Source organism: Ustilago hordei (assembly GCF_900519145.1).
Source record: "Ustilago hordei strain Uho2 genome assembly, contig: UHO2_contig_16, whole genome shotgun sequence".
In the NCBI taxonomy this organism is placed as follows: domain Eukaryota; kingdom Fungi; phylum Basidiomycota; class Ustilaginomycetes; order Ustilaginales; family Ustilaginaceae; genus Ustilago; species Ustilago hordei.
Genome location: NW_024545273.1, coordinates 1 through 22,258, shown reverse-complemented (window position 1 = coordinate 22,258; position 22,258 = coordinate 1). Strand labels below are relative to the sequence as shown.

Sequence of the window (22,258 nt, the reverse complement as noted above, 5' to 3'; positions counted from 1 at the left end):
TGCATTCTGGCATAGGTGTTCATGCTGGATCGCCTCCATATACCCATCTTTCATTCACCCATCTTATCTGTCTTTTCACAGCTTCGTATTCACACACTCTCTATTACCAGTATCATTAGCCTTACCATCATTTAATCTAGCGCTTACTTTCATTCACGACAGTGTGAAGCGATCCATAGCATGAGTTCTCTGAGGGACAGATTGAGCAGGAGCGCGTACAGGTACCGGGCGAGAAAGGGGTCGCGCCGCAGCGCTGTTGAGCGAAACAGTCGCGCGTCTCTGAAGTGGAAGCGTGTTCGCGGCGTAAATTGAAGAACACGTCCGAACGCGTCTCTGGCGCGTCGTGTTAATTGCAGTGCGTGATTGGCAATTTGGCGCGAAGAACGAAAGCAACATAGTCTGACCACTGTCGATTCAATCAACAACGCGGAAAGACTCAGCGTTGCCTACAATACACAAGAGTCACTTGAGAAGACCAGTTCGTTGCTCTTTCTTTGCCTGATCAACACCATCATCTTCGAACCTGATACCGCCTCACTTCCTACTACCTTTCCTCTACCCAGTACATCCAGCGGAAACGAAACTGATTGGTCATCCATCGCCTACGCCTCGCTCTCAGGCTCGAACAACAACCCTCACAAGCGTCCATCGCAGCACCGAGAACACTTCAGGTCTCTATCTCACCCCCCGCACGACGAACCATGTCAGGCTTCGACTCGGGCCGTGTCTTCTCGGCACAAGCCCTCGCCGGATCAGAGGCATCTCGCGCCCCTGATGCTCCCGCACAGACCGAACAGACTCTCTTCAACTTTGTTCAGACTTTCCGCACAGGCAACGATTACATCTACCGTGATCGTCTACGAGCCAACCTGCTCGCAAAGCAGTACGTTCTTGAGGTCCAACTCGAACACGTCCAGCTGTGGAGCAACGACCTTGCTCAAGCTCTCCGCGACACACCTTCCGACATCCTCCCGCTCTTTGAATCGGCAGTCAAACGCGCGGCTCGTGCCATCCTATACCCCGTCATCACTCGCGATGAACAACGTCCCGAAGCACCCGACTGTCAAGTCACCTTGCGAAGTCATGCCAACCTTACACCCATGCGTGACTTGCACGCTGATAGCATCTCCCACCTTGTTCGTGTGCCAGGTATCGTCATTGGTACTACTACTCTTTCCTCCCGTGCGACGCATCTGCAGATCATGTGCAGAGATTGTCGCACCACAAAGGCGCTACCTGTTGTTTCAGGCTTTGGTGCTTTCACCTTGCCTCGATACTGCGACGCGACACAGATGGACGCCGGTGCCCCAAGGTGTTCGACCGATCCGTATGTGATCTTGCACGACAAGTGCCGATTTGTTGATACGCAGACGGTAAAGCTACAGGAAGCTCCGGATATGGTGCCTGTGGGTGAGCTGCCTCGTCATATGCTCATGTCTGTTGATCGTGCGCTCTGCGGGCGTGTGGTCCCAGGCTCGCGAATTATCGCTACTGGCGTCTACTCGACTTTTAACAGCGCTGGCAAGGGGTCCAAGGCTGGTGCCATTGCTCTGCGCACGCCTTACTTGCGGGTTGTGGGTCTGGAGGTCGACGCTGAAGGAGCAGGTGGTCGAGGTATGGCACGTATCTTTTCCGCTGAAGAGGAGGAAGAGTTTGCCCGTCTCTCAAGGACACGAGATCTGTACGAGAAGTTCTCAGCAAGTATCGCACCCAGTATCTTCGGAAACCAAGACATCAAGAAAGCCATCGCCTGTCTGCTCTTCGGTGGATCAAAGAAGGTCCTACCTGATGGCATGCGATTGCGTGGCGACATCAACGTCCTCATGCTCGGTGATCCTGGTACTGCCAAGTCCCAGCTGCTCAAGTTCGTCGAGAAGGTCTCCCCTATTGCCGTCTACACTTCAGGCAAAGGTTCGTCTGCAGCTGGTTTAACCGCATCAGTGCAACGTGACCCGCAATCGCGCGAGTTCTACCTCGAAGGAGGAGCGATGGTGCTCGCCGACGGAGGAGTCGTCTGTATCGACGAATTCGACAAGATGCGAGACGAAGACCGTGTAGCCATCCACGAATCGATGGAGCAACAAACCATCTCGATCGCCAAAGCTGGTATCACTACCATCCTCAACACCCGTGCATCCGTCCTGGCGGCAGCCAACCCTATCTTTGGTCGATACGACGATATGAAGTCTCCCGGCGAGAACATTGATTTCCAAACCACTGTCCTCTCTCGTTTCGATATGATCTTCATTGTCAAAGACGAACACAACGAGCAACGTGATCGAACGATGGCGAAACACGTTATGAACATTCACATGAACCGGGCCAACGATACCACTGCAACAGGAGAATTCGATATCGACCAGATGAAGCGATATATCTCCTTCTGCAAGGCAAAATGCGCACCACGTCTCTCTCCCGAGGCAGCAGAGAAACTTTCATCTCACTTTGTTGCGCTTCGTAAGCAAGTTGCCCAAGTGGAAAGGGACAACGATGAACGATCTTCCATCCCTATCACGGTTCGTCAACTCGAAGCTATCGTGCGTATCTCTGAATCTCTCGCCAAGGTCACGCTCTCGCCAACAGTTGGTGAGGAGCACGTCGATGAAGCAATGCGTCTTTTCCGATCGTCCACTATGGACGCTGTCCAAGCTGGCAACGTTGAAGGTATGACCCGAGGTGAACTTGCCGAAGAATGCCAAAAACTGGAACGAGAGATCCGAAGAAGGTTGCCGATCGGTTGGAGTACAAGTTATGCTAAACTTCGTCACGAATTTGTCGAAAGTCAAGGTTACACCAATCATGCATTGGAGAGAACGCTGTTCATTTTGGAGAAGAGAGATGTCATAAGGTTCTCGAACCAGCGTAAGGCGTTGACTCGTACTGGTGTCTAATTCCAGAGCAGGACGATGGCTTGGGTTTGCATTGTGATTCTTTTCTTTTACTGTACCATTACCTTTGTTTGTTTTTGTCTCCGCTCGGTCTTGGCTTGCATGTTGGTAATCAGATGGCATTGTCACATGGTATGGATCTTTCTGTGTTGCTTTCAGTGCGAGGTGTTGAGGTGAGGGGCTTTGCTGTGGCTCGCTTCTGACGCTAGTCTGGACGTGCCAAGTATCGGGCAAACGGAGCGGCGGACAGAGTGTCAAGGGAAGCGCATGTGCCTTGTCGCTTCTCAGAGCGGTCTGGAGGTGGTGCAACTATCGGGTGAACAGAGTGAAAGGACCATGCTCTATCGGCGGGACCAGAGGGTCAATCGGCCGTCCGTCTGGGCTGAACGGCTATCCTGGACCTGAAGAGGATGAACAAGATCCTTCAGGTTGATGAAGAGTCGAGATCGCCGAAAAGCTCAATCTCGGGTACTGGGGCTTCTACGGCACACTATACGGAACCCCCACGGATGCAGGACATGATTTGGGGCGCCATCTGGGGCTCTCTCTCTCTCACACAAATCAAAGACGCTGAGCACTTGTTCGAGGAAGACGTTGGACCTGAATCACTCCTGCACTCGGGTGCTAAGGCCCTCGCTGGTATTGCCAACCCTGTCGAACTCGACTGGATTAGCTGGTTGGACAACGGATCGCACTGCTTCTTCTCCCCTATCTGGAAAGTTAACGGTGATGCAGCAATGGGCCAATGGAACTTGCTGGAGGAGAAATGCAGACAATAGGGCTTCGACGCAATCTGCACACAGGCGATTGGTCTGCGAGAGCTTCACAATATCTGCTGTGTTGTCTACGACAGGAGGAATAAGGATCAGCGCGACCGCATTCGAGCCATGATGAAGGACTTGATCGACGAAGCAGCCAAGAAGGGCTGGAGCGAGTATCGCACGCATCTGGCGTTCGAGGATCAGGTTGCGGGAACGTTCAACTTTAACAACAACGCTATTCGCCAGGTAAGAATGGCGTTTGGGGCCAGAGATTGCGTCATTTGCGCAACAAGGTCCTGATTGGCGAAGCTGCCGTTGTAGGATTTGTATATTTGATGTTTGTTTCTGTTGCGAATGCAATCTAATACCATCGTTTTGTTATTCGACATGCAGTGAGTCTCGTGCGTCGATGTGTTGCTTGGCGAGTGCAAGACAAGAACAAAAGGCCGTGCTGTGTTTGCGTCTGAGTACAAAGGAGGGTCGCCAGCCAGGATAAGCGCCTATAAGCGCTTCCGAGACTGCCTGTGCGGCTATTTGCATTATCATGTCGCTTATCCGACGGATCTTGGCTGGAGGGAGAGAAAGGGAAGGAGCAGCCACAAAACGAAGCTGCATCTCAGGTTGAGAGGCTTGCAAATCCATCGGAACGGGCATCTCGGGATGGAAAGGGGATGGTCGTGGACGATTGTTGGAACAAGCGAGCAACACAAGCCATGCATACAGGCGAAGCTGTGCATGCAGCAGCACCGAAGCAAGCCTAGCCATCATGTGTGCATTAAGGTCTAAACTATCTTCTGGTATCAACCTGCTACGGCATGGGTGGGTCAGTGTTCGAGAACGGTCTGAACAGAACTAACGTGGGCATGTTGGCGACGGCGTGGATGGTGCAGGGCAAGCGACGCTCCGTTTTCCGAACCTTTCGCCTGACTCTGGGCAAGGTGATTTTGATGTTGCAATGATGGTGTTAGGGTAGCAACGGGGAGCTCTTTGCTCTACAAGATGGGCGAGGATGAGACTGAGCAGCTCTTCTTTGAGTGGCGACAGCTACCGAACAGCACACTAGAAGAGGTGCCAATCGAGTGACAAAACCTAACATCAGAAAGCAAACCATTAACCCTAGCCCCCAATTTCTCGCACGAAAAGCAGCAGCCGGGAGCAGCAGCGGAGCAGAACAAACTCCTAAGGGCTCCAGAGCAGTGTAAAATCAAGCATCAAAAGCACAGCACAACGGCACAGCACAACGGCACAAAGCCCCACACCTCTTGCTTTCCCTTGCTTCTCCCAACCCCACCCTAACACTTGGCTTGTCGCGTGTGGCTTTTCTACTTTCTGCCCGAGGCATCGCATTGCTATCTCTCCTCACCAATACCATCAGCAAGGATTCAAGGTCGACAAACCGCCATCCAGAGTTTGCCCTCTATCTGCCTCTTCTCGCATCGACGCATCCCATTCGTTCATTCTCAAACCTATCGTCTCGGCAAACCGAGTCTCGAACCGACAAGCTCACTGTGATACATCGACGGCCCACTTACGAAAGCTCCGACTCATCTGATACCTCGAGTGGGAAGCTCGATCGATTCATCTCTAACCAAGCGTCACCCCTTACAACTGTCTTGTTGAGCATTCTTTCGTCATCTCGTTGCAACCGCTCATTTTGATTCGCTTTCCCTCTCCTTTTGATCCGCTTTCCCTCTCCTTTTGATCCGCTTTCCCTCTCCTTTTGATCCGCTTTCCCTCTCCTTTTGATTCGCTTTCCCTCTCCTTACGGCCGGCCATGTCAACCAGCTTTGCCGGTCCTTCTCGCCACGCTCCTTCCAAACCTCAACTAGATCCTCACTCCAATTCTCCCCCCAGTCTCACTACTACCGGCAGCCCCACCTCTAGCGATTCTACCGGCGACGACGAGGTTTCGGCCAAAACTCGCGTCCACCGTCGTCGACCAGGAGAGGTAGCTGCACAATCCGCCAACTCCTTCTCGCCTAGCATCTGGAGCGAACATCCACACTCTCTCATACCCGGCCTCGACCTCAACGACATCGAACCACACCCAGAGATCAAACTCGGATTCGGAAACATGAACTTTGGTGGTTGGGACACCCAGAGCGACGCCGACCTCTCGATGGATATCCATTCCACCTCTAGCACTGAATACGGCTTTTCACCACACTCTATCCAATCACCTCCTTCATCTCATACTGCCATGGCCACTTTTTCCGGCGCATCACAAACCATGACGCAGGGCAGCCCCAGTGGGTTCGATAGCAAGACCGGCTCCATCTCACACCACCCTACCCACACAGCCAGCTCATCCACTTTTGCTGGTAGTGGCGAGGATTCGGATGGTCACCTTGCATGGACGGGCAAGACGAGCGACAATGATGAAGCCATGTTCGATTCTTTCCTTCAGGCAGGCTCCTTCGACTCGCCTGCTATCAAGTCCGAGCCCGCCTTCTCGCAGCCATCCTCGAACGGCGCCAACGGTCACTCTTTTGCAGCCATCAACATCCCAACGTCGTCAACCAGCACCATGATGCCGCCTTCAGCGCCTGCCAAGCCAGCTGCCTTTCGCTCATCCAAAGCCAGTGCAAGCGCTTCATCCTCTCGACGCAACTCAGGCTCTCGACGCAACTCAGGCGAGTCCTCCGAGCCAAGCAAGCTTGCAGGCACATCCAACGCAGCCACGCGTCGAACTGGCTCACAGACCGCAGTGCACAGCAACAACCTCGACGCTGACCTGGGCTTTTCAGCTTTCGAAATCATTCGTCCAGCACGCGAGGGTCTTACAGATCTCCAGGTTCACGTCCACGGTGTACCAATGCACGGTGCCAAGTCGCGCGTGGAGACGCAGATCAGGATGAGGATCGAGCTTGTCCGTCCAAAGACATCACCAGGCGGTTGGGAGCGCATCGGATCCTTCACCCACATTAAGCTTCCTCCTCTCAGTGGCACCAAGCGCAAGTCCAAGAAGTACCAGAAGACAGACGTCCAGCCCGAAAGGACGCTCTTTGTCGATGCCACTGTTGTTAACGCGACACCTCCGCACGACCGTGTCTATGTTTGCAAGGGTTGCCGTCAACGAGAGCGCAAGCGTGCCCACCGCAAGAAGGACCCCAAGACTCCACAGGACGGTCGTCCCTCCGAGGAAGAAATGAAGACACTCGGCGTCGATCCTAACGCTCCTGACGCCGTCGAGAGGACACAAGAACGAATGGAGGAAGAGGAGAAGAAACGCGTCGTTCTCTTCAACTGCGGTGACTTTGTTGAATTCGAAGAAGGCGAAGCCGTCCTTCCAACGCGTATCACCTGCTACTGTCGTCATCATAAGGAGAAGGTTGGCTTCTGCGTCATCTTCACCATGCGAGATTGGCAGGGTCGCTTGATCGCCACGGGCTCCACCCCTCCCATCATGATTACTGACGACCACAAGTCCATGGGTATTGCTGCTCAGGCCGCCGCCGCCGCCGCTGCTGCTGCTTCCGGTGGTGCTTCCAACGCATCATCACCCTCAGCGCCAGCATCTTTCGGCGTCATCAAGCAGGTCAACGGCACCAGTCCCCGCAACTCTGCCTCATCGCAATCTCAGAGTCAGGAAGATCAAGCCAGCGCAGCCGCTTCCACAAGTGGTGGTATCACGCCCAACGGTAGTGCCTCAATCGAAGCCCCCGCCAAACAAAGGAAAGAGCGTTCTAAGCCCTACGATGGCAATCGTCGTCGACGCAACACCTCGGGCAAGGACCTCAACATGACTCCTTACTCGGGCACAGGTCAGAATACACCCGCGATCGCTGCTACCTCCCCTCCTGCAACCGCCAATGGCAACGGAAATGGTGTCGACTTTACTTCCGCCGACTTCTGGAATGCCTTCGCCTACGCTGGTTCTACCATGAACGGTTTGGGCCGCAGCAACAGCACCAGCACAGGCACCAAGACGCCTGGCGATACATCGAGCCTGGGTGGCTCTCCCGCGCCTGCCGGCTTGGTTGGTGCTGGTACGATGCAGCCCATGCAGCAGCCTAATGGCCTTCCGCAAGCGCCTTTGCAATTACCACAGATGCCGCCTCAAATGCAGGCTCATCTCGCTCAAGGATCTCTCTCGCCTACCACATTGCAGACCAACCTCGCCAGCTTGCCCAACTTCGACCTCGAAGGCTTTTTCCGTAATGCTCAGGCTGGCGTCTCGAACAGTGCTGACTTTGCGCAGCTCATGGCCATGGCTGCCGCTGCAGCACTTCCTCCTCATCTTCGTCCCAACTCGAGCATTGTCGGCCCAATCCCAGCCTTTTCGCAAGCTTCGCCTCCCATGCCCAACCAGAACATGGAACAGGCGCCCGTGCCTCGTATCTCAAAGCTTATCCCAGGCGAAGGTCCGACCAGTGGTGGTATCGAAGTCACAGTTCTCGGAGAGAACTTCACCGAGGGCATCACTTGTGTCTTCGGAGACGTGCCAGCAGCCAACACCAAGGTGTGGGCAAGCAACACGCTCGTGTGTCTCCTGCCGCCCAGCTCGAGCCCTGGCCCAGTCGTTGTCAGCGTGAAGGGTGCCGCACAAGTCGTCCAGCCACCACCTGTCAATGGGCCCTTGCAGCTCTTCACTTACATCGACACCACCGATCGAGCGCTCATGGAGCTCGCGCTGCAGGTCGTCGGTTTGCAGATGACCGGACAGATGCGATCTGCTCGCGAGGTTGCGATGCGTGTGGTCGGCTCTGGCGCCGGTCAGCAGCCTAGCTTGCCGGTTACCTTCAGTGGCTCAAATGTCGGTAATGGCGGTATCAATCACGCACAGGCCCGCGAGGCTGTCGCTGGCATGTTCACCAGTCGATCGCAGAGTTCTAACTTCCAGGACAGTGTTGTACAGTTCCTTTCGTTGCTTGACGTTGATGTTGATGCGGCCGAGAGCACTGAGCGACGCACAGATGCAATCCGCCTCGCCAACAAGCAAGGTCACACTTTGCTTCATCTCGCCACTTTGATGGGCTTCCACCGTCTCGTCGAGGCTCTCATCAGCCGAGGCTGCCCACTCGATGCTCGCGACCGCAATGGCGAGACTGCTCTGCACTTTGCCGCCATCCAGGGTCGTGTCACGATCGCCCGTATGCTGCTGCGAGCCGGCGCACGCGACGATGTTGCCGACATCAATGGCTTGTACGCTGTCGACTTGGCTCGCAACCATGACCAGATTGATGTCGAGCTTATCCTTGACAACACTTCTCGCACAGGACACTGGCAGACACGACGCCTCACTTCACACGCAGCTTCGAGCCTCAACTACGACGAGGACGAGGAAGACATCGTTTCCGACGAGCTCAGCAGTGACTCCAGCGATTCGAACGTGGACGAGGACAACGTCAGCACCAGCTTCGACGAGTACAGTGACGATAGCTCCTCTGTCAGCGGTGACGAGGCGCACGAGCCTCGTCGGACACATTCCACCGAAGTCGCGGACGACATCGAAGTCCGACAGGCTGTCTCAGAGTTGCCGACGCCCGTTATCGATGAGAAGGCTTCCCTCAAGGCAGCCGAGGCGCTCAGCGAAAAGCACAACTCCACGAAGGCAGAACAGGAATCTGCCGTCAACAAGTCTTGGCTGTCCAAGGCAAGCGACACAAGCGCAGACTGGATGAACCGAGCGTTCTTGCCGCAGACGGTAGCACACAAGTTTGCTCAACTCCACATGCCTGCAATGCCGGCGATGCCAGCCATCAACGTCTTCCATCTTGGTCTCCCCGCTCCTGGTTTCATGCCGTGGTCTGGTGCTCAACGCTGCGAACGTGGCGACATTCCGGGAGCATCCATCAAGGAGCTTGGCGACGACAAGGGCAAGGCTCGATCCAAGGATGCGCCCACAGCGCAGGCATGGGAACAGGATGAGCGTGGTCGCCTCCTCACTTTGTGGAAGAACATCGTCGAGGAGGGTGCTTGGGGTCTCAACCCGTTGTACTCGCCGCCGCCCGCATATGAGTCGGTTGCTGCCTCCGAGGAACAGAGTGATCCAACACGCTCCACACAGGCGGCGACTTTGTCCGCAGCTGCAGTCTCGTCCGAAGCGACCTCTGAAGCCAGCACTCCAACCGCTGGTCCATCCCGCAGACCCTCAGCGCGACGACGCACAGCTCACAGCAGCAACGAGGTTTCCACGCAAGCGTCTACATCTGCACCGGCGCTATCCGCCAAGGCAGGGCCATCCGCCAGCAGCACCGGCAAGGGAAAAGCAAGCACAGTCCACAGCTCGAACACCTCTGTCGCACGTCGGCGCAAGAACCAGCTTCAGCTCCGCGACGACGCCATGCTTGTATGGTTCTGGATCCCAGTTCTGCTCATTGCCGCTGTTGTTCTCCTTTTCTCCAAGAGCTCGAGCATCTTCAGCTACGCCGACTTGATGAGCTACTTGGACCTGCCCGCCGTTGGACGCAACTGAAGAGCTCATATGCTCTCCTTGGAAGTTCTTTTATCATTACCATGAAAGCATCTTTGGATGTCGAGGACGCACGCGTCCTCTTGTTACCCACTCATGCATCGCTCTTCTCGCTTTGTATTAGTCTCCATTTTTTTTTTTCTTCTTTTTTTTTGGTTGGAATCAATCACTCTACCACACTGTTTTGTTGCATTGACTCGTGTGCTGCTGTCTTCTCACTCTTCCAGTCTGATGGTTTGACAGTGGGGTACAGTCCCTGTCCAAAGTTTGGGGACAGGGTCCAATAGACAATGATTTAACCATCTGATAGCATACCTTCCATCTGCTTGGAGGAGTGATCTCTCATAAGTGTCAGACTGAGCAAAACACACAGTGAGCAAGCTCAAAAGAAGAGCTTTCAATTGCAGTGAGTCTCGGAGCCAACTAATACTTGAGTGGACCTCCATGCTTAGTAAGCACTTGCTCCACATGATGCTCCATTGACTTGATCACAGGGTTGATATGTTCAAGTGTGATCTGGGTGTTCCACACCTCCTCTGCAGCTCTGGCAAGTTCATCCTGGGTTTTTGGAACTGGCAAGTGCTTACCAAGCAAGTTTTTGAACACATACCATATGTTCTCAATAGGGTTAAGGTCCAGCAAAGCCAGCAGGTGTTCCTGCATCTTAATGTTGTATTTGGCCTGCCATTGCTTGCAGATAGCAGCCTGATGACAGCTGCTGCCATCTTCGACAACTGACAGGCCATCAGGGTATGCACTAACAGCAGTTATGGTGTCCCAGAGTGGGCCGTCAATGATCCAATTGCAATATCTGACAGCTGTGAGGTTCTTGGTGTCACGGGAGCCGGTCAGCCGAAATGGAGTCTGCGCCATCAGCCAAAATGGAGTCTGTGCCATCTGCACAGACAGAGAGGTTAAATTGGCTGAGGGCCAGTGTAAGAGCCTGACTCAGCAGATTCCAGGGAGATCCAGTAGATGACTGTAGCTTGCTGGACATTGGGGACTACCAGTGGCAGGAACAGATGGGAGGGTTGTTGAGCAGTGCCACCCTGTTGTACACATGGGAAGTCGATGTTGTTGATCAACAATGATTAGACAAGTGATGTATTGCTAGGGAACAATCACTCTGGAAGTGTAGTTGGCTTGGCAGCTCAGGAAGGTGCTGAAGTCAGCATTACCAAGCAAGGCCTGAGCAGTGTCACATGCAGGTCATGTGGTAGTGCTAGATTGTGATTTCAGTATGGTTTTGTATATATACTATCTTTCCATGCTACTGGATGAGTGGAGACTCATCCACTCTACTATACCTTCACAGATATCATAACTGTACATTATACTACATGAACAGTAACATTCCTTATATGTCACACATCACAATACCATCTATTGCAATCATTACAAGTCTGAGTCTTCGTCATCAAATGGAGAGTATTGTATATGACATCATCAACACCTACATTGATGCTGTAGCACCTCAACTACAGGCAGAACCTCCACTGCAGGCCTGGAACCTCTACCAGTCCCTATAACCCAACTGCTGCCAATGACATCAACTGAGCACTAGCTCTGTCACTCTCAGTACTATGTTGACATCTTGACACTCACGCTGGCATTGTACTACACCATCGCTAGGAGCTGAACTTGCCACATTACCTCTGTACAGAGTGCCAACAGTGGTTAGTCAATATCTGTTCCCTGGGCCTCACTCATTGGGTATCACGGTTATCCATTGGGGAGAGCCTCCTCACCGGTTCTCCAAGAAGTACACTCAGTCAACTCTCCCTACCGGAACTCGCTGAGATCTGCTGAGACGGCCCATTCCGCAGAGAGTTGGGTGTTAGGCACACGACCGCTGACACTTGGCAGGATCCCTGTCATGGGCCTGGATGCTCAAGAAGCAGGAGGGTCACGGGTTCATATGGAAGGAGCACAGTGTCATGGGCCTGGATGCTCAAGAAGCAGGAGGGTCACTGGTTCATATGGAAGGAGCACAGGTATCGAAGATCTAGTCGATACCAGTAGAGAGCATGGTCATAGTGCAGTCTCCATGGAGACCATGGACTCCTATGGACTCACATGCAAAGGAGGACACGAGCCACATGTGAGGAGGACCAAGCTCAAGGAGCAGGCACAGCCACGAAGAGGACCAAGCTCAGATGGTTACCACTCAGGGGCTCAAGAGACAAGAGTCAAAGGAACTGTCACCAGTCAAAGGAAGAGGAGCAGTGTCGAAGGAGTCGACACCACTCAAGAGGCACAGGGGTGCCAAGCAGGAAAGGCCCCTGAGCAGTACTCGATGAAGAAGGTACTCTCTGGAGAGAGAGCAGGAGCAGCATCGCTGGCGATGCTGTGAAGAGGTATATAACCATGCTTTCTCATCATCATAGGTCGAGTGGATCCTCATCCACTCTACTCACCATAACTAGTTATCACTTCAGCATAAGTATATATTAGTTTCAGTCAGCATAGCAGCAATCTATCAAGGTTGCTCCTCATCGTAGTGTGTGTGTTGTATCACCACTACCTGACATCCGAAGGCGCCTATAGCAGGTTAGTGGTCCGGATATAGATAGAACCGAAGGCAGTAGTCCACTGTGGTCCAGGGATCACTTCAAGCATCAAAGTCAACACACTGGACACTCGTGTTGACGCCACCAACCTTATCACCAACACCATCAACCTCATTATCATCAACACTCACCAACCTGATCACCAACATCATCAACCTCATCATCATCAATACTCACACCAGACCTTGGTGTCATCATAACCGAAGCATTGATATTGATCGTGCCGAGCTACCCCTGAACGGAGTGTCCACAGAGGTCAGCCGAAACACCACCTGTTGTCACTGCGCAACTTGATAGTCACCGATACCGAGACAATAGCTGTCGCACAGTTTGATAGTCACCGAGTATCTCGACAGACCGACCTGGGTTTCAGGCGCGAGACCCCTGACAAAGAGCAGGACAGATCACTATGCTCTTGATCAGGAGGAGGACTCTAGTATCATGGCAGAGCTTAACCGGTCAAAGCCCATTGCCACCCCCTTTCCAAAGTTCAATCCCTGAGACATGGAGATCTTCATTCTAGAAGCCAAAGCATGGTTTAAGTTCAACCAGGTGTATGAGCAGACTAGGATGATCAACCACATGGGTGCTCAACTAGAAGGGACAGCAAGAGAGTGGTGGACCTCCAAGCTCTGTATTGATAGAGCTAGAGAAGGAAGGTTGTTCAATGATTGGCACTACTTCACAGAGCGACTGTCAGAGCAGTTCAACCCACACAATGCTAGGATGGAAGCATACAACAAGCTGTTGGCTCTCAGACTCACAAGTGATGCTCCTGGTGCTGCCACACGTCATGTAGAGCAGTTCAGAAACTTGGAGGGACAGGTCAACCTAGATGACAATGAGCTAGTGATTGATCTCTTCAGAGGAAGTCTCACTCGCAGCATACAGGAGAAGTTCGAGAGGAATCCACCTGGGAAGAGATGGGAGTGGTACCAAGAGGTCAAGGAGATTGATTGACAGAGGATGCTACTACAGCAGTCCTTGGCTAGACACTTACCCCCAAATGCCATGTCACCTCCACTAAGAACTGGGTCTCAGCCAAATCAAAGTTCGATCCCCATCTGTCAACCCACTCAACCTTATCCAGCTCAATCACCAGCACAAGCAACTACACAAGCAACTACACAAAACCTAACCCGACCCCTTCCTCATCAACCCACCCAAACCTCGAAGCAAGGAAGCCCTGCTCCATCAGGTATCAACACCTGTCATGTATGCAAGGGTATCGGCCATTGGGCCAGAGACTGCCCCAGCAGGAGGATAGACCCTCTTAGCTCTCAACCCATGGGACCAAAGGTTATGGTCACCACAGCAGACCCCTTCAAGGAGGCCACTGACTCAGGAGATGGCCACACAGGCAGCACTGAGACGGGTGACCCTGAGGCCATGGACCTCAGCTCATACCAGCAACCCATGGACCCCAATCATGAGGAGGAGCATGATGATGATGATGATGAGGGAAATGTCAGTGGGGTGATGCACTGATGGCATGCATTGCTCTACAAACCTCCTTGCCATCACTCTGTATATATCAAGATTGTCAAGTATGTTTCTCTACCAGTGGAGGCAAAGCAGTACTGGAGCTCTCTGGAATGGTTCAAGACCATCCTGCTCGGATACTAGCTGATACCGGTGCTGGTTTGTCCATAGTCTCAGATTCTTTCATTAGTAAGTACCAAATACCCACAAAACCCATAAAAACAAGATCGATCCATGGTGTCACCGGACACCAACTTTCCATCAATAGTTCTGCAAGCATGCAGGTATCTATTGGTACACACAATCTGGGTGTGGTTGAAGCTTCAGTGGCCGACACTGCTGACTATTGTCATGGGCCTGGATGCTCAAGAAGCAGGAGGGTCACGGGTTCATATGGAAGGAGCACAGGTATCGAAGATCTAGTCGAGATCAGTAGAGAGCATGGTCGTAGTGCAGTCTCCATGGAGACCATGGACTCCTATGGACTCACATGCAAAGGAGGGCCAAGCACAGCCACGAAGAGGACCAAGCTCAAGGAGCATGCAGATGGTTACCACTCAGGGGCTCGAGAGACAAGAGCCAAAGGAACTGTCACTGATCAAAGGAGGAGGAGCAGTGTCAAAGGAGTCGACACCAGGTCATGAGGAGGAGGAGCAGTGTCGAAGGAGTTGACACCAGGTCATGAGGAGGAGGAGCAGTGTTGAAGGAGTCGACACAGCTCAAGAGGCACAGGGGTGCCAAGCAGGAGAGGCCCCTGAGCAGTACTCGATGAAGAAGGTACTCTCTGGAGAGAGAGCAGGAGCAGCATTGCTGGCAATGCTGAGAAGAGGTATATAACCATGCTTTCTCATCATCATAGGTCAAGTGGATCCTCATCCACTCTACTCACCATAACTAGTTATCACTTCAGCATAAGTATATATTAGTTTCAGTCAGCATAGCAGCAATCCATCAAAGGTTGCTCCTCATCGTAGTGTGTGTGTTGTATCACCACTACCTGACGTCCGAAGAGATTGCGCTTCTCAGATTGCGTTGCTCCAGCTGTGTGTTGCTCTTGAGCTGTGTGTTGCTCTCAAACAGTGCATTGCTCTCGAGCTGTGCGCTGCTCAGATTGCGTTGCTCCAGCAGAGTGTGCGTTGCTCCAGCAGAGTGTGCGTTGCTCCAGCTGTGAGTGCGTTGCTCCAGCTGTGCGTTGCTCAATTTGCGCTGCTCCAGCGAAAATAAATTTGTTTGCGTTGCAGCACTTGAGCAGTGTAAATTTCGAGTGCGTTGGGGGTCAACGCAGTCGTGTGAATTTCGAATTTGGCGGAGCGCAATTGTGCGTTGCCCGCAAGCAAGACACACCAGCTAGGGCTAGGGCTAGGCAGAGTCAGGCAATCAAGCTCTCTGGGCACCAGACACTGTGAGGCGGGCTAGAGTACGACACACCAACCTCAAGAACCAGTTCAAGGCCATGGAGATCACACCACGCTCCATCATGGGTGGTCTCCGCCTCGAGGTCACTGTCACTGCACCCACACTCATGCTGGCCAAGGACATCATCCACAAGACTCCACTCCTCAACCTTGATGCCTACCTGTATGACAGACTGGAGCTGTTGCATCCCTACCAGCTCAGGATGATCACCATCACCAAGGCAGACTACCTGGCCAACCTCAAGCACCTCCTCACCAAGGCAGAGACAGTCAGGGCTTTCATCGGCAGGGATGAGTCAAAGCTGCATGGCAACAAGAAGCAGATCATCCTTGACCTCTTCAATGCCCTGGGATGGAACACTGGATGCCTCAAGACCACTGCCTTCAATGCTGCTGATGCCTGGTGGCTGGATCAAGAGGACCAAGAGCAGCCTGCTGCTGCACTGGTGCAGGAACCAGAGCCTACCCATATCACCCTGAACCACATCAAGGGTGTGCCAGCCATGAAGGCACTCTTCACAGCACTCAGGAAGCAGTTGCAATGCCATGCCTGCCCTGACCCAGGCTACACATACACATGGGATGGTCAAGCCCAACAGTTCCAAATCAAGTGCTCAGTGTGTGGCAGAAAGCTGAACCAGTCCCAGGCCAGGGAGCATATCCTCCAGCTTGTTACCCAGGATGAGTTGATCTTGCCAGAGGAGTTCCTGCCAGCCCCTGCCGAGTCAACTTGGTCTCCCTCCCCAGCTGAGCCAATCACCACAGTGGAGCATCTGCCCACTCCAGGGGCTCCAGCTGCCACCACCACCATGCAGCTGCATTCCAAGATGGTCCAGGACCCTACAACAGCCATGGAGATGTCTTTGGAGATCCCCTGGGTGCCCATGCTCAACACTATTGTCCCAATGGATGGTATGGTGGAGGTACCACATCTACCAAGGGTCAAGCAGTCCACCACAATCAAGCCAGATGGTAACTGTCTTTTTAGGGCTGTCAGCTACCATGTCTATGGTACTCAGGACCACCACATGGAGGTCAGGAAAGATGCAGTGGAGTGGCTCCATAGCCAACCATACTTGGTGGCCACCTTTGCTGCAGAGGGTAGTGGTCACCTTGGACCTGGTGCCTGGCTGGACCAGATGGCCAAGGAAGGCACCTGGGGAGATGAGCTCTCCCTTCTGGGACTCGCAGAGGCACACCACTGCAGCCTGTGGGTGTACTCTGACCAGCATGACCTCCACACCACCTACCCAGGTGGAGCTGGTGGACCATACCAGGGGCTCATCCACCTGGGTGGCAACCACTATGAGATCCTGAGCTTGTGATCTGACTGACCAGACTGTATGTACATAGCACTCCTCACAAAGCCCAAAGAAACACCCTTGTAAATAGCCAACAACCTCTGCTGGTCATGACTGTCACATGTCACCAAGTAGGGTTAGAGTTGGCCAACACAAGTCACCATATCTCAATGACCAGACTTCACTCCTGTCTGAAACTCTGTATCCATCATCTCCTAGCATGTGTCTACAATGTTCATTAAGGTAGCATAAAGATCTGAGGTGGTCCATATCCCACCCCTCCAAGGGGGGACCCTTGCAGCTTTGGCCAAAATTTCAAAAATGCAAAGTTGGCCACAGCTCCACAACAGGTTGGTCTATCATCATGACAGTCTAGGACACTCTTATTGGTGTATAGAGCAACAACTTTTATTATGGGTGCATGTCAAAAATTTCAATATTTCAATGACCTGACTCATACCAGGCCCAACTTCACCAAGCTGTATCAGAAAATTTTATTACTCAACTTGAGTAGGGTTGGATAATGAAACATGCATAGTTTGGGTAGTACTACAACTTTGATTAAGCAACCCTACTCGATTTAAAAATGGAACCCCCTTGTAAGACTGGTCACTTACTGAAGTATGCAATGGATGACAATGATGAAGAACAGATTATCTCACCATTGTCTATCATGATTGAATGTGTTGGTACCCTCTACAAAGCAATGTACAACCTTGGTCCATTCACTAATTGAACCGAGCTCGGTAAAGCCATGTGAATCAGAGTGACTCTCTTCCTGGCTAACAAAGATTGGGATGCAACCCATATCCTTGACCTCAAGATCGAAGGTCTGATTGAGCATGTGGACAACCCCAAGTCACACCCCCCATCAAGGATGAAACTCCCAGGTCAATTAGGGGTGATACTCCCATTCCCAACATGGACTATTCTGATCATCAGCTAGTTGGTCATGAAGCTACTCCAGGACCCACTCCTGAACTCAGCACAATCAATAACCATCATCTTAGGGTCCTCTCGAGCCTGAACAAAAAGATGTGATGGGATGATCATGAACTCCTGGATCCAAGAGTGGTGTCACAGGGACAGCTGGCCTGCGCAAGAGAGTGCACCAAATGATCAGCGGCAGTTATGATAATGTCACGTAATGGAGCAGTATATGAAGGGTGCGCAGAAGATCAACATATGAAGGGTGCGCCAGATTGATCAGAGTCAAAAACCATCAGGGATCAATGAGATTAATCGGGTTGGCAGTGCACATGAATTACAAGATCGATCGAACCCCAGGAATCCAGATCGATCTCATGGATTCGGTCAGAGTCAGCCGGACCAGTACACTTCAATGAGTCGGCCAATCCGAACAAGTACTCGGAGCTATGCCGATGATGGAGGCAGTCAGATCAGCACACCTCAACTAATCGGCCAATCCGAACAGGTATTTGGAGCTGTGCCGATGTTGGAATCAGTCGGATCAGCATGCTTCAACTAGTTGGCTGATCTGAACAAGTCGAGACGGAACTGAGCCGATGTGACCACATGACCAGGGGGTATGGTCACGAGGTTCAAAAGGGGGATTCACAAGATTAAGTCGAAAGGGGGCCATGCCGAAAGGGGGCATCACACATCAGACAGAAGGAGAGCATGAAGGCGAGAGGGCAGTGTTGCATAACCCTTATGCCGAGCAAATGGTAGGAGCACAGTATCGAAGGGGATGATGCCAGCAGGGCAAGGCAGTGCCTAACAGGGGACAAAGGCCCCTCAAGAGGAGCAGGATAGGTGTCGAGGGAAAACACCGATCGAACATATAAATACTCTCTTTCTACCATAGCATTCGAGTGGACCAGCATCCACTCTGAAACTCAACTTACTACTCTATATTCGGTTACGTATCAACGCAATAGCAGTGCTCTTGCAATGACTTGTCATGGGCCTGGATGCTCAAGAAGCAGGAGGGTCATGGGTTCATATGGAAGGAGCACAGGTATCGAAGATCTAGTCGAGATCAGTAGAGAGCATGGTCGTAGTGCAGTCTCCATGGAGACCATGGACTCCTATGGACTCACATGCAAAGGAGGGCCAAGCACAGCCACGAGGAGGACCAAGCTCAAGGAGCAGGCACAGCCACGAAGAGGACCAAGCTCAAGGAGCATGCAGATGGTTACCACTCAGGGGCTCGAGAGACAAGAGCCAAAGGAACTGTCACAGGTCATGAGGAGGAGGAGCAGTGTCGAAGGAGTTGACACCAGGTCATGAGGAGGAGGAGCAGTGTCAAAGGAGTCGACACAGCTCAAGAGGCACAGGGGTGCCAAGCAGGAGAGGCCCCTGAGCAGTACTCGATGAAGAAGGTACTCTCTGGAGAGAGAGCAGGAGCAGCATTGCTGGCAATGCTGAGAAGAGGTATATAACCATGCTTTCTCATCATCAATAGGTCGAGTGGATCCTCATCCACTCTACTCACCATAACTAGTTATCACTTCAGCATAAGTATATATTAGTTTCAGTCAGCATAGCAGCAATCCATCAAAGGTTGCTCCTCATTGTAGTGTGTGTGTTGTATCACCACTACCTGATGTCCGAAGGTGCCCATAGCAGGTTAGCAGTCCGGATCAAGATAGAACCGAAGGCAGTAGTCCACTGTGGTCTGGGGATCACTTCAAGCATCAAGTCAACACACTGGACACTCGTGTTGACGCCACCAACCTTATCACCAACACCATCAACCTCATTATCATTGACATCACCAATCTCATCACCAACACCATCAACCTCATCATCATCAACACTCACACCAGACCTTGGTGTCATCATAACATTGATATTGATTGTGCTGAGCTACCCCTGAATGGAGTGTCCACAGAGGTCAGCCGAAACCTACGATAGTATATACAACGAATGCCACCTGCTGTCACTGCACAACTTGATAGTCACCGATACCGAGACAATAGCTGTCGCACAGTTTGATAGTCACCGAGTATCTTGACAGACCGACCTGGGTTTCAGGCGCGAGACCCCTGACAGCATTCTCCATGGCTATGACAAAGATGGCATATGCAAGGGAAACTTTCTCTCCTTTGTATGTGAATGCACTGCAAAGGTCAAGTTCCAGCTGTGACATGTCCGAGCAATCAACTTTGAGTTCCTGGCAAATCCTCTCCCTGAACTCTTTGTGCCGGAGCACAACAGCTACTACTGGTAGCACAATATCAGCATACCTCTTTGTGCATCCCCTCATTGGAGCCAAGCTGCTGTTTGTGCAGGTGTGTATAGGAGTGTAACATGTGTAGCAGGCAACTCCTTTTGGCTTGTCCCTCCTCATCTGATTCTTCACCTGACCAAGGTGAGTTCTGTTGATCTGACCTTCATGCCACTGAGGCATGCATGCCTCAATCAGGGGCCAACACTTGCACGATATGAAGGCATGGTCAGCACCATGCTTTCCAATGCAGCTATGCCGATGACCAAAGAGGTAGCAGAGGGAGCACTGCTTGGACAACTTGTGGAGAAGATCAATGGTGGAGGGGATGTCAACAGGGCTCTTGGCAGCGTTACTTGGATGCTGAGCCAGTGAGCTGAGATCGGCCATGCCCTGCTGATACTGTATCTTCTGCAGAGAAGGAGGTAGAGACATTGCTGCATTGGCTGGACAGAGCAAAGATGAAGCAGCTGAGGCATTTTGTTGATAATGCTCAGACTTGTCGGACCTTGGAGGTGTGTTGATAGATGTCATTGGCTTTGGCAGAGTCTTTGCATCACCTGCAACACATTGACTGCAGAGGTCACAGAGAGCAAGGTCTGGCTGACTGAGACAGGTGAGGGGCATGCTGTCCATGTAGCTAGAGATAGCTACACATCTGCACACCTTCTCCTTGACATACAGATCAACCTTGTCCTCCAACCATACACCATCATAGACCATCATCACTGCCTTGGCTGGCTGACCACTCCTACCAGCACATCCTGACTCCTGCACATAGCTGACCATATCATATGCTCCACCCATGTGCACAACCAAGCTGACATGCTGAGGATTGATGCCAGTGCCAATGGCTGTTGTGCCCACCAAGACATGCTTGCTGTTATCCATCTCTGCTGCTGAAGAGGCAAGCCACAACAAGAGGATAGCCTTTTTGTCTGCCTGATCCATTTCTGACCAGATACACTGGCAACTCAGCAACCTGGCTGTAGTCTCGGCAGCTATCCTTGAATGGCAGATGACCATGATGGAGCCATGGGGATGGGATCGGAGAAGCTGCTGCAAGTAAAAGTCCATGGTTGCAGAGGATGGCAGCCATTGAACAGAGTAGGCAATGTTGTTGCGGTTGGTAGCAGCACGGATGATACCAGTGCCATCTTGTGGGAGACAAAGTGCAGCCTTGAAGGTCAACAGGAGGCTTGGCTGCAGGGTGGCAGTGAGGAAGTACTGAGGCACTGGAACAGTGGTGATCAGTTGCTTGATCTTTGCCATTGATGGCTGGAAGGAGTCTTGTGTGATGCAGACATGACACTCATCAAAGAAGATGGCTGCCAGGCACTCTTGCTCCACCATCTCCTGTGCCCAGCTGCCAAAGTGCTCGTTGTAGCAATTCTCTGCAGCCACCAACACAAGCTGACTTCCCTCCACCTTCTTGGCACAGTTGTACCCAGACCACTTGCTTGCAATGATCCCAACAAGCTTGCATTGCTCCAGTAGGTCCTCCATGAGTGCAATGAATGGTACAACCACCACCACCACCGAGGTAGGAGGAAGCCAAAACAGAGGTGTCATGAAGAGCACAGACTTGCCAGTGCCTGTTGCCATGACAATGATCAGTGGTGACTCACACCTGTGAATGGCATTGAGTGCATATGCCTGCTCCACTGTCTTGGTACAGTGGCTACCGGTGACCTTGAAGAGGGCTTTTCTGACCACAGGAGGTATTACAGCTGAACGGTGGTTCTCAACAACAGGAGGGATGATGTTTGCAAGGGAAGCAGATGGCTTCTCCTCCACCTTTCTCCTGATGTGCCGGACATCTTCCTCCAACTTGTCCAACTTGCGCTTGAGATCCACAGGCAAGGCAGCATTGACACATGCAGAGCCTGCCTGAGGAGGTGCTGCTGCATCCAATGGCTGCACAGCATCCTGGTAGCGTGAAGCCAGACACCAGAATGCATGCCACCTCTTGGAGACAGAGAGCATACAATCCAAGCTCTCCTGTGTCAGTTCAAGTAGCATGCTGCTGTCCAGACCATAGTGCTGCTGAGCAGTAGACGTGGAGTGACCAGCTTGCAAGTCGTGAGAATGGTCAGCATACTCCTCTGAGGGAAGGCCAGGCCGGATGAGCACCTTGTCAATGCTGACTGACAGCTGCCGCCAGTTGCGTATGTGGAGAGTTAGGGTTAGGGTTAGGGTTAGGGTTAGGGTTAGGGTTAGGGTTAGGGTTAGG

The 22,258-nt window shown here is 52.3% G+C and overlaps 3 protein-coding genes across 3 annotated transcripts; all 3 read left to right on the top strand.

The window, feature by feature from the left end:
• Positions 1 to 701: 701 nt before the first annotated feature.
• UHO2_05888 (putative CDC46 - cell division control protein) lies at positions 702 to 2,891 on the top strand (the record flags this gene model as incomplete). The annotated part of the gene is made up of 1 exon (XM_041557602.1): positions 702 to 2,891. One exon carries the CDS (start codon positions 702 to 704, stop codon positions 2,889 to 2,891), a length of 2,190 nt encoding a protein of 729 aa, XP_041413536.1.
• Positions 2,892 to 3,298: 407 nt separating this feature from the next.
• Positions 3,299 to 5,201, top strand: UHO2_05887 (uncharacterized protein; the record flags this gene model as incomplete). The annotated part of the gene is made up of 3 exons (XM_041557601.1): positions 3,299 to 3,607; positions 3,692 to 3,895; positions 5,025 to 5,201. 3 exons carry the CDS (start codon positions 3,299 to 3,301, stop codon positions 5,199 to 5,201), a joined length of 690 nt encoding a protein of 229 aa, XP_041413535.1.
• Positions 5,202 to 5,423: 222 nt separating this feature from the next.
• Positions 5,424 to 10,067, top strand: UHO2_05886 (uncharacterized protein; the record flags this gene model as incomplete). The annotated part of the gene is made up of 1 exon (XM_041557600.1): positions 5,424 to 10,067. One exon carries the CDS (start codon positions 5,424 to 5,426, stop codon positions 10,065 to 10,067), a length of 4,644 nt encoding a protein of 1,547 aa, XP_041413534.1.
• Positions 10,068 to 22,258: the final 12,191 nt, after the last annotated feature.